At 28.4% G+C, this 11,756-nt stretch overlaps 1 protein-coding gene across 1 annotated transcript; it reads right to left on the bottom strand.

The window, feature by feature from the left end:
• Nucleotides 1–570: 570 nt before the first annotated feature.
• Nucleotides 571–2,372, bottom strand: LOC119681889. The gene is made up of 5 exons (XM_038095192.1): nt 1,914–2,372; nt 1,734–1,849; nt 1,307–1,428; nt 1,000–1,251; nt 571–932 (listed from the first exon to the last, which is right to left on the bottom strand). The coding sequence occupies exons 1-5, from the start codon at nt 2,198–2,200 to the stop codon at nt 735–737; spliced, it is 975 nt and encodes a 324-aa protein (XP_037951120.1). The 5' UTR covers nt 2,201–2,372; the 3' UTR covers nt 571–734.
• Nucleotides 2,373–11,756: the final 9,384 nt, after the last annotated feature.

The raw sequence follows: 11,756 nt of genomic DNA, 5'->3' as shown, positions 1-11,756 counted from the left end.
AAAGCAGACGGTTTGGTTCACCTTTATGCTTGCCTACATATTTCCCTAGGAGTACCCAAGCTAGGGATGTTCTCCTCAAGATTGTTGAGAGAAGTACTTACCACTACTTTCTTCAACCTGCCAATAGCATATAGAAGACACTACGGTCATGTATAACTTCCTAGTTAAGACGGACCGATTACAGTAAGACTCTGTCTGCAGCTCTGTCTGTTCACTGGTGTATATAAGCCTATGCAGGGAAACTTTGCATTTCTCGGAATACTCATTACAGAAGTTGTGAAATTCCTTCAGGAAAAATTAATAAGAATTGTTCGTGTGAATGTTTAGAGAAATATAGTTTTGTAACAATTTGTTAGACAGTTCATCGGTAAGGACAAAAGATCTGTCAAATTATCTAAATTCGATGGAATGCATTATAGTTTTTGTTTTTTTTATATCTGAGGTTTCTTGCGAGGAATGTGAAAACTGCTGACCAGTCTCTGCAATCAATCAACCAACTTCTGCAGTTATGCTCAAAATAATAAATCTTTAATTTAAATCTAATCAATTGAGAACAAATAATTTATTGAAGTAAAGTAAAAATATATACGCGGAAATAACATTTCTGTTTATATCAATTACAAGTAATCCAATTAACTGCACATTTCAAATAAATACGGAATTTAGTTTTCTCAAAATAGATATATAAATTGATACCGAAATTTATATATATACTCCCTATTGTGTTATAGATACTAACGGTGGTTATTCAGGTTAAGGTTCTTATGGTAACCCGGATACGGATTGCGTAGCAGTGGAATCCTACTTGGTTTAGTAGCGGAAACTCCAATAGGCGCTGGAATTGATACTTGCTCGTCGCTGACCGGAGAAATATCAGAATTCTCATTTTTTACATTTTCAGCCACTTGTTCAGTATTTTTCTCTAAAGCATGCTTAAAAAAAATATTGAGATAATTAGATTATTATTAAGGTTATTTAATATAAACTCTTTTCACTTACGTTTATCTTTTTTAAAAGTTCTACATTTGGTGTTGTTGCTTTATTATAAAACTTGAGGTATTCTGTTCTACTTTCCTCCAATCTTTTTCCAAAAGATGCTACCCTTTGTTCCAAATTTTTGTGTCTCTCAGTTACACGACGCATTTTGCTTTCAAAATTATCAAAACAGACAGAAAGATTGGACATGAAGTTTGAAAAAAGATTATTAAAATTTTCCTCATACGAAGTCGATATATCGGAACATTTATTAGGCTAAATAAAAACAGTGAGTTAGGTATTTTTATTTTTTAGAAAATTGTGATATCACCTGTTCAACTATATTTATGTTGGCATTTGGCTGTGTTCTTATTATTATTGGCTCCCTGTATATTTGGATGACCGTTTGAAATGTACACCAATTCAAGAAACTTCGTAAATCTGGATTTTGTGCTGTAAAAGAGATATTGAATAATTGAGATATTGATAATTGAATTGACTCGAACATAGTAAATTTAAAATATAATTAATATTAGTCACTTATCATTTCAATAGAATATATAATCTGTTATATTTATAAAAATTCAAGGTTGTGTGATTTAATAGTTAAAGTTTTATAATGATGATTAACAAGACGGACTTCTTAGCATTTTTAGGTGCTCGAAATCGAGCACGAAATCACTGCAAGTCGAATAAAGATACAAGACACAAGTCTAGTATCTTCTTTATTATAAAGTGTACCTTCATGAATAACTCACCGTTCTCTGATAGTTCAGGAGTACCCAGCATACGTTCCATACGAATCTGCTTGTAAACAAATTTTAATATTGCATTATGCACATCATCTAACCCGCCCCGTTGTTTCTTTAAAGTTCTAGAGATATTAATATTGTTAAAAATTTATATAGACATTTATTTATTTATTCAAGCATACATACTCCAAAATTTCCATAAGACTTAAATATAGTGTTGCATTTTCGCCATGTTTATTCATTACTAAGAAAAAGTAGTCTAATACATCCTCGATATTAATATTAAGTTCAATATTATCTAAGTCGTCAAACTCGTATTCTATATCAGAGGCATTGAGCCAATCATAATCGCCAACTTCCGATATATTAAAGTCACTTGAGCTAGTATCTGATATATTTAAGTCACTTGTGATACTAATAGATGGGGGCGAATTGCTCAAAAGATTCATTAGCTGTATAATTCCGTTCTGCATTTTGGTAAAATTAAGTTAAGCCTTTTTTGGAGGTAGGGAATATTTTGCATTAAATATTCTATAACTTTTCAAAAATTTTTAAATATATGTAAATATTGTGTACTTTTCTGCTATTGCATTTTGCGATTATGTTAGATAATCGCTTAAATTTAATGAAATTTACTATTCTTATTACTTATGTTTTTTTTCTAACAATTTATTTTTATTTATAATGATTTTTGATAAAAAAATATTTCAAAGAAATAGTGATCTAAACTATAATCGGTTATAAATAATTTGTCACACAAATATTACAAAATTGAGGGAAATATTGATTTAGAATTTCTTAATCATCATTACAGTACCAATCTGTGTTTATAGGTATTTATAGGTAAATATGTACAATGAAATTTAATGCATTAAATGGCAATAAACCATTATTACGACAGACTGCAAACTGACAGACTTACCAACACCGCGTTATCAAATTTCAGAATGGTTACAGGCTGCTCGGGGAGGTATGCAGATCTGAGGTCAATTATTGCTTATTCTGATGAAGTGATAAACAATAATCCAGTCAAGGCGTAAAGAGGGGTTTTAAAAATACCACGAGTTAAGCGCACTGGCTCAAATAGAAATAAATAATAAATATATATTTTTTTTATATATTTTATTATGTATAATATATACTTTTTTTGTTAAAATTTATTTATATGTGATTACTTATTCTAGTCATACGACGAGTAGTACATTTAAAGAAGGGTTTCATATATATAAAGTCCACGTAATTTAATATAACATTATTTGTACTACAACGCTACCTCGTCCTTTTATTGGAAAGGAATTGATTTAATTTAATTATGCTCACCTTTACTCACAAAGCAGATTACAAAACTTATTTCAACTTATTTAAAACTATTAATTTGTTGGAAATAAATAGAAGAACCAACTTTGTCCATACCAAACTTGTGTTTACGCTAATGCGTATCCTTTGATATGCCAACCCATGCATATATGAAATTTAAAGCTTCTATTTGCGGATTATATGCATAATAAATACCATTCAAGCTACACATGCAGAGCTCACATGAGCGGTGTCTTTATTTATATGCGAAAACGGTATTTGCGAAAGGATCTGTACAGCTCAGCGTAGCTCGTGTATTTATTGGACAAAGCTTACAAAACATCGTCCTCTAACAAAGATTAATGCTTCAACGACTGATGAATTTTAAGATTAATTAAGTGATGAAGAGGCATTTTGTGAGCACGGGGCCAAAAGCATTACTAATATCATAACAAAAGCAACAGAAAATGCTGTTTGCCTTCCTGTTTAAGGATTAGAAAATTTGTGCGAATTAGTTGCAAACTTTATTCCCTTGCTGGTATCTATTTGTGTTGATGTGAGTGAGTGTGTGTGCGTGTGTTAGTGATGTGTGTGTGCGTGTGTTAGTGATGTGTGTTAGTCCTGGTTGGATGCTGGTTGGCTAGGAACAACGGGAAATGAAACGTCATTCTTGTGTTATTAATACAAGCAAATAAACGCCATAATAAAGGATATAATTGGTAGCATATGTTCATAAAATGCGTTTTGAATTCACAATTAATAAATAAAAATAATATGGAATCATGTCCTTATTAATGTGAGCTTAAGCGAACAAAATACTTTTGCCGTCCTTGTACGTGTGCAAGGATATATGTTAAGGATATTTCTGCTGCTGTTAATGCATTATACATGTCTGTGTGTGTGTGTGTGTGTGTAAAAAGGATTATTTTAGTTTGTATAGTCGAAGCGAAAACTTAAAAGGATTAAAGTGAATGTTGACGCTTTCTATGATTATATATATTATTTCATTGATATTTGAATAATTTTAAGAAATTTTCTGAACTTATCTATGTAGCTTTAATTACTTTTATGTGATATAATGATTTCATTTAAAAAAAGTTATATGATTCAAATTCAAAGTACGAATGTTAGCATTCCTGATCATTTTCTTTTTAAATTTTTTAAGCATCTTCTCAAATTTTTGAACTTTACATAGTTTTAGATATACTCACATTCTTTTTTGGGGGATCATCAAATTTACATACACTCTACTTCTTTCAACAAAAAATTCTACTCAACTATTTCATATTCTTAATTTGTTTTTTTATTTGAGATTTCATTGGTCAACACCAACTCACATATAATCTGCCTAAAAAAATTTACGACTTTGCTGAAAAACAAAATAGTTCAAAAAATTTAAAAAAAAATTACAAATGCTTTTTTTTTTGTTTGGTGGAATAGGAAAACTTATTTAAATGTGAAAAAGTAAATAGCAAACTTTTCACAAATAAGTATTTTGCTGTCAAAATGTAAATCCAATAAGAAAACATTTTTCACCAATATGTTTTTAACTCTTCCTCCGACCGCAGACAGCAAAGAAAATAGAAAATAGAAAAATCCAAACTTAGATTATGTGTATTTATCTTCAGCTTAGTCCAAACTTTTCCGTGCACTTTTCCATGCACTGAGTGCATTTCCATTAAATGTGAACTTTTACAGTTTGTGAGCATAAAAAGTAGAAAAATTATATCAAAAGCTGTTGAAAATCTACGAGCTGCAAAACTCTGCACTTTACATTTTATTTGAATTTTTTCTCAATTTCTTCGGTTTTTTTTTTTTTGGACTAGGTTTGGAATTTATTTCTTTGCTTGCGATTTCTATTTTTTTTTTAATTTTTTTTTTATCGATGTTAGGAATTCAATTCAATTTTTTATTTTCATTTTTATTATTTCTTCTACATTTTTTAACTCTTAGGTGCTCATATTCTTCTATACATTCAGTTGACGTTGCTGAAATTTACCAATCATTACAATTTTAACACTTAACTTGCAATTTCCATAAAATATCATAGGTCACCGAAATAATTTATCCAAATTCTAATTGTCCTTCTCAGAGGGAAAGAATTATTTCGGAGAATTTGAAAGTGATTGTGTAAAAATGTGATTCCTAAATCTTAGTTGAAGATTCGTTAAAAAGAGTTTTAATACTGCTTCATAATGGTCAGTACTCTAAATCAAACCAAAACAAGGTCACATACAATAATCAACGAAGTTTAATTCTGATTTTTAGCTCTAAGAATAATAAAAATAAAAATAATAATTGAATATTTTTGTTTTTGTAATAAAAAAAATGCATTTTTGTCAATAAATCTCAAAAATAACTAAAGCCCTTATAAATAAAATAAATATTAAATAAAAATAAGAAATTAATAAAATATTAAAAATTAATTAAAACTAAAAATTTATTGCTCATAAAAAAATAATAAGAATCTTATGAGTATAAGATGACATTTATATTCCATATCTTATCTTATAAGATAAACTTCTGGGATTGCTCTTATTCAAGTTTTCAATCAGTAATAAAGCCTTTCCAATTTTAATAATTCACGTTAAGTATTTCTTTTCAGTTCAGTTGCCTCTTCTCTGGCCACTTCATACACACACTGCGCGCAAATAAGTGGTAGATGGGCAACCTTTTCTTCGTAAACCTTGCAAGGTTTCATTTAAGCGCCATTTTACCTATATTCTTCTAAAGCTTACGTAAGATGCGTTCTATTCAACTTCAATTCCATATTCTTGTTTTTATTTTTCTTTCGATAGCTTCCATGTTTATCTATTAATATAGTTATTTGTTCTATTCTAAAAAAGGCCAAGAAGTTCAACATTGAGACGCACTATCTTTGTGTCGATTGTATACCAATTATAATAGCAAAGTGATCAATTTATTGTGACATGAGTTCTTAATGCGCGTGTAACCGTCAAAATCTAAACCTGCATTTTTGGTACTGTAGGGAGTAATTACAAACTTCTTTGCGTTGTTTATCACCATTTATTACTAACTTGTTCAACTTCTTTGTACTTGCTTGCAGCTATATTTGCTGCTTACAAAATAGCAAATACAAATACACTCTCTTAAATCTATTTACAACCTCTTAAGTCTAATATCTCTTAAATCTAATTACAATAATACTTATATAAATCTAATTATAATAATACTTATATTACTACAGTACTAATATTACAAAAATATTATAGTACAATTCATCGATATCATCTAGATCTCGATTAACTCCGTGCACAGGCAGCAGCAGTGGTGTCAGAATTAAGGAATATATTCAAACCACATACTTTATTAGTTCAAAAATAATATTATTTCAACAAATTATAATAGATTTATAGATCCATAATATGAATAGATCCATTATTTCATATCTATTATAAACTTCCATAGTTAAGCGATTATCCAATATTTGTCAGCTTCATGCCATAACTCATTTCATCCAAAATTTCTTTATGTAAAAAGTTTTTAAGTAAAATTTTGCTATAAGCAATTTTTAACTTAAAAATAAGTTATACATATTCTATTTGATGTAATTTATAATTGAAACACACAATCTCACCACTTCAAGTAATTCAAAAACTTATGTTGTAATTAAATTTTTATTAATAAAAAACAAACAGAAACAAACACAAAAACAAAAACAAAAAATACAAGACAAGTGTGGGAAATAAAGTATTTAAAGCAATAACATTCGCAGCGAAGCGAATGTTACAACAAAGACGGAAGCTGTTAACACTTTTACATTTTTATGTGTATTCAACATTTTGTAAACATGACTGCACTTTTCATTGTTTACAGACAAAGCAAAAAAAAAACAAAAATAACAACAAACAAGTAAAGGACAAAAAGAAAAATTAAAGAAAGCTCGCTTCTCAATCACACTCACATGCACCGACATTACTCATAGCAGTGACATATGCATGCTGATATTTATGCACGCCTTATGCGAATGGAAGTACAAATGAATAAAGAAAATGAGTTCGTTCTTTTGTTAGTGTTTGTGTGAAAATGTTACTTAACAGATTCTGTCTGAGAGTGAATATGAGTGAGCCAAAGTACGTGCATGCATGCGTTTATGTTTGTTTCTGCGTTTGGGTATGTGTGTGTGTGTGTGTGCGACGGAAATGCAAATACGTTGCTAGCAATAAAATGTTTTACACACTGTTTATTTAAGTTAAATACTAGAAATTATGTGTTTATGCAAGTGTATTTGTTAACACGATTTTAAGTGTACGTGTCTGTATGGTTATGCACACACGCACACTTACAGTAGTATAAACACAGCGCAACAAATGACTTCATACGAATGTGCGAATGTGCGAATATATGCGAATACATGCGAATTTAAATGTAACAATGCAATTTTCAGCATTTTAAACATGGAAAAGCATAAAAAGCTTTTCAAACAATTAAAAAATATGCACAAAAATTTTAACAGCCGCTGTTGTTGGTGTTACTTACGACTTCGAATTACGCCAAGATACTAGATACAAGATACGAGATACTCACATGCATGTTTGCATAATAAAAAGCAACTGCATATTAGCGCATGCATATGTGAACTTTTTTTTGTTATTAAAAATTCGTTTTTAACTTTTGCTGCGTTTAAAATTAAGAACATTATAAAAGCGTTTATTTATCACTTCACTTTTTTGCTTTTTAATTTCTGCATAATGCGAAAAAGGACTTTAATGCTTTTGGATTTATGCACTCTACACATAAGCGCACTTTTGCGACTAACTATTTGAAATTAGTTGCAAGTTAAGATCTTATGAAATCTAACCCATTTACTTAATGTACCGAAAAGTAATTTTTTTTGGCACAGTCCAACAGTTCTTTTAATGCACAATATTTTAAATTTAAACAAACACTTTTGCTTTAACTGAAAGTATTTATTTGATACAACTATTTCTTTAGCCTCGAAGTTCTTTAAATTTGCTAAATAATAAACTGAATGGTTCATGAAATTGAACACAAAAGTTAATGATTTTATGATTTGAATATTACTAATATTTAACATATTTTAAATTAAATCAAAAATATCTAACATGTCATAAATTAACTAAAAATAAAAAATTTATATGAGTTATTCTATTATAAATACAACTGTGTATAACCTCAACTTCTCTGATTTGAGTTGTTTTTTATGTTTATTTTTTAAACATAACAAAAGTTTTAAAAAAATTTTTAAAAAAAATTTAATATATAATTCTCATATTGCGTATTACATTTCTATTAATTTAGGTTCAAAATATTTTAATTTTTCAATTCTATTTCTAATTTTTTCCAATTAAGTAGTCATTAAATTTTACTTTAAAGTACTTATTTTCAAGATATTATTTTGGAAGTATTTTTTATAAATTATTTAACATGCAGTTTACACTTATCATAAGTGTAAATTTTTTATTAAAGTAAATTTTAAATTATATATACCATTAAAAATTATGTACTTCTTATATTTTATTTTCAATAAACAGTTAATTCTACTTGCAAACTAAAATATTTAGAATAGTACTATTTTCAGAAATATTTTTAACAAATTAATTAAACACGTACCTTACATCAAACTCATGCGTATGTGACCGATAGAAATCAGTGATGAAAAACTAATATTTTAAAGCATAGTTTTCGGAGTTCATTTTAACGATATTATAATTTGATATAAAACTAATATCATTCCGTGGATTAATATTTTTAAATAAAATTGAAATTTTAATCTAAATAAAAAAAAAAGTTGAAATTTTATTTTCATATACATTTTTTCTGTTTCATTTAACTGTTAATATTGGTACTTAATATAAAAAATGTTAATTATTTATTTTATTTTCCAAAACTTTTTATTTATTATCTTTTCTTTGCAATTAATTGTAGGTTTTTATTACTTATATTGCTGAGATACGTCTATTAGAAAATTGAACATAAAATCAAACTTTCAAAACCCTATCGTTGTATAATTTTCAGGAAAAAAATTTAAAAATATATTCCCGAGACACAGGATTTTTTATATAAAAAGGACCTCGTAGATAAAATTTTAGCCAAAAAGGATGTGAGGAGGCCTAAACGCATGTGCTGTTTATGTTTTTAATACTTAACTTTTAAAAGTAATGATTAAAAATTAGCAATGTATCTTTAATTGAATAAGTAACCTCCACATGAAGCTGTATATAAAATATATCGATTTATATGCATATAAACTTTATGTATATATAACACACTTTCTTTACGTTGTTTTAAATATTTAAAATAAATTCCTCCCAAGCAATAATAGAAAAACTTAAGTCAATAATTAGTTTATACTCATAAATAATTGTTCATTTCTTGTTTTTAAAGGAATTCTGTTTCGAAAAGAATAATGAAACTCATATCCTTTAAAGCGCCTGTAACATACTATCAAAAACAGCTTAAGTAAATTGCTGTTAAAGTAAATTCAATTAAATTGCCAACGCATATCCAATTGTGTTAATGCCTTAAAGAACAGATAAAAAGATAAAGCAACAGGATATGAAAAAGGCATAAAGATACTGTAAAACTTATAACAATTACAATGCAATAAAAACTACAGGTACGACTTACAGAAATTCCAATATTAATGACTTCAAAAAAAAAAACAAATTAAAATTACAATAAAATATTATGTGGCTTACAAAGGAAACGAAGTTAAAATCATCATAGAGCACAATATTTTTACAATTTCACAGGAATTAAATTTAATCCAATTTCAATTTATATTTGCTGGAAATTACTTTATAAATTTTTTATTTTATTATTGTTACGTATACGCACGGAAGTACCTAATTAAAAATTCAATCGAAATGGCAATCGTGGTGGAAATGTATAATATTTTTGTACTTCTGTAAGTATCTTTTGGTTTTTAAGCTATTTTTACACAAAAAATTTTATTTGATAATAATTAGACTGAAATAAAAATTACGAATTTCTCTAAAAAGGATATACTGTTTTTTTGTGGCAATAAAATTATCGTAGATGGGAATGCTTTTAATTAGTTTTTTGTTGATATATTCATATATGAATATAAGTATTATAGTGAGTGCTTTGAGTTCAAATTTTAAGCAAAAGCTTATTTTTATTTTTGTATTCATCCTATTAAAAAGACAATTTTTTTAATTGCAAATGAATTAAATGGAGAATAACGTATAGTAACATATAGATATTAACTTAAATGTACAAAAAGTTAAATCAAATTTTAAACCCAAATAAAAGTGTAATCACAGTTTTCCATTCATCAATTTATGTTAATATAGCTATTAAATTTTAATATTAAACTGAATTTAAATAAACTAATTGTTTTATGCTTGCTTTTTCATTCTTTAGCACTTACCTAGTGTAGAGTAAACACTAATGAGACTTGCTATTTAGACTTATGCGATTTATAAGACGTTTCTTTAAAGAAGCATCTTTGGCTTGATAAAAGCTCCGAAACGTTTTAAAACTATTCATGCTTTCCCCAAAAACTGTTCAGTTGTTCTCACTTAATTTCTAGGATCACCATGTTAACCTTACCTAAACCAAGCTATCCTATTTACCTATATTTGCTGTTTACATATTTAGACACAATCCTCTCTCGACTAAATAGCACGGTTTTATATTGCAGTTTTATTAACTCTAACTTCAATATTACCTCTAAACTGAATAAAATACTTTAATGTTAACCAAAATGTATATGTGAATAATGAAAATAATAGACAGCTGTTAGAAGAGCTAACTTACTGAAGTTTTTGAGACATTTTTAAGCAAATATTAATTTTATAAGAACTAAAAATCAACCGTCACATTATACTTTATGCTCTCATTACATTAACGGTTGATTATAAGTGTCCAAAAGGAGTTTTTGCCAATGAAATTTACAATATATAATTTGCATTTCTTCGGTATTAAATGTCAAAACCGAAACTTTTCCTTTAATTAAAATGCACAATTTTGCACTTTTATTACTCAGCTAAAAATGGGGTACTTAAATGGCACATAATTCCCTCATCACAATTTGCATCCAGGTAAATTGCTGGCTGGTCATACAGCCAGCAACTGCAGCATTACTGCTGTGCATTGGAACACCATTCTTTATAACTGAGTACGCTTGGTTCCACTCAAATCACACGGACTGCTCTTATTGCTGATACTGCTGCTGCTGCTGCTGACTTTGCAGTTAATGTTATGCCATTTATAACGACTTTTTTGTTTGTGTATTTCTATATCAACTTGCTATGCACTATGACTTCTGTAACTTCACATATTTTTATTACGCTTTTCGGTTGTAATTTTACACTCAAAGAATTTTTGTCCATTTGCATTGTCGCCTCGACAAATGGTGGATTGCTGGTTTGTTATCACAACCATCGCAACCATTGCACCCATCACACCCGACCATTACATACACAATTAAAAGCTTAATGCAAAATTTACATTGTTGCCATTGCAGGCAAAGGTTTTCCTGCAGGTCCTGGCACGGCACATACAATTGCGCCCAAAGCGTGCTGAAGCCTTAACTGCGTAAGCGTTAAGTGCAATTGTGTGCATGTATCCTGCCGTGCAACCCTAAACCACTGTGCCACTATGCATGTTTTTGGCACTTTATGAGCACAGGTGGATTGCATGGAAACCAGCTACAATTTTTTCCATCTTTTTTTCTTATTTTGATGCTAAACTATTAATTTTAATATTTTAAATGCTTTGAGG

Source organism: Teleopsis dalmanni, chromosome 2, assembly GCF_002237135.1.
Source record: "Teleopsis dalmanni isolate 2A chromosome 2, ASM223713v2, whole genome shotgun sequence".
NCBI classification, from domain to species: Eukaryota; Metazoa; Arthropoda; class Insecta; order Diptera; family Diopsidae; genus Teleopsis; species Teleopsis dalmanni.
The sequence above is the reverse complement of the archived record's forward strand: the minus strand, read 5'-3'. Positions and strand labels throughout refer to the sequence as shown.

What these genes read in the sequence shown, in the direction of transcription:
- LOC119681889 (XM_038095192.1), bottom strand. Translation starts at nt 2,200, where the DNA reads ATGCAGAACGGAATTATACAGCTAATGAATCTTTTGAGCAATTCGCCC. An exon ending in TCCTGAACTATCAGAGAACG is followed by an intron (nt 1,429 to 1,733) that starts GTGAGTTATTCA and finishes TCTCTTTTACAG; the next exon opens with CACAAAATCCAGATTTACGA. An exon ending in AACTTTTAAAAAAGATAAAC is followed by an intron (nt 933 to 999) that starts GTAAGTGAAAAG and finishes ATTTTTTTTAAG; the next exon opens with CATGCTTTAGAGAAAAATAC.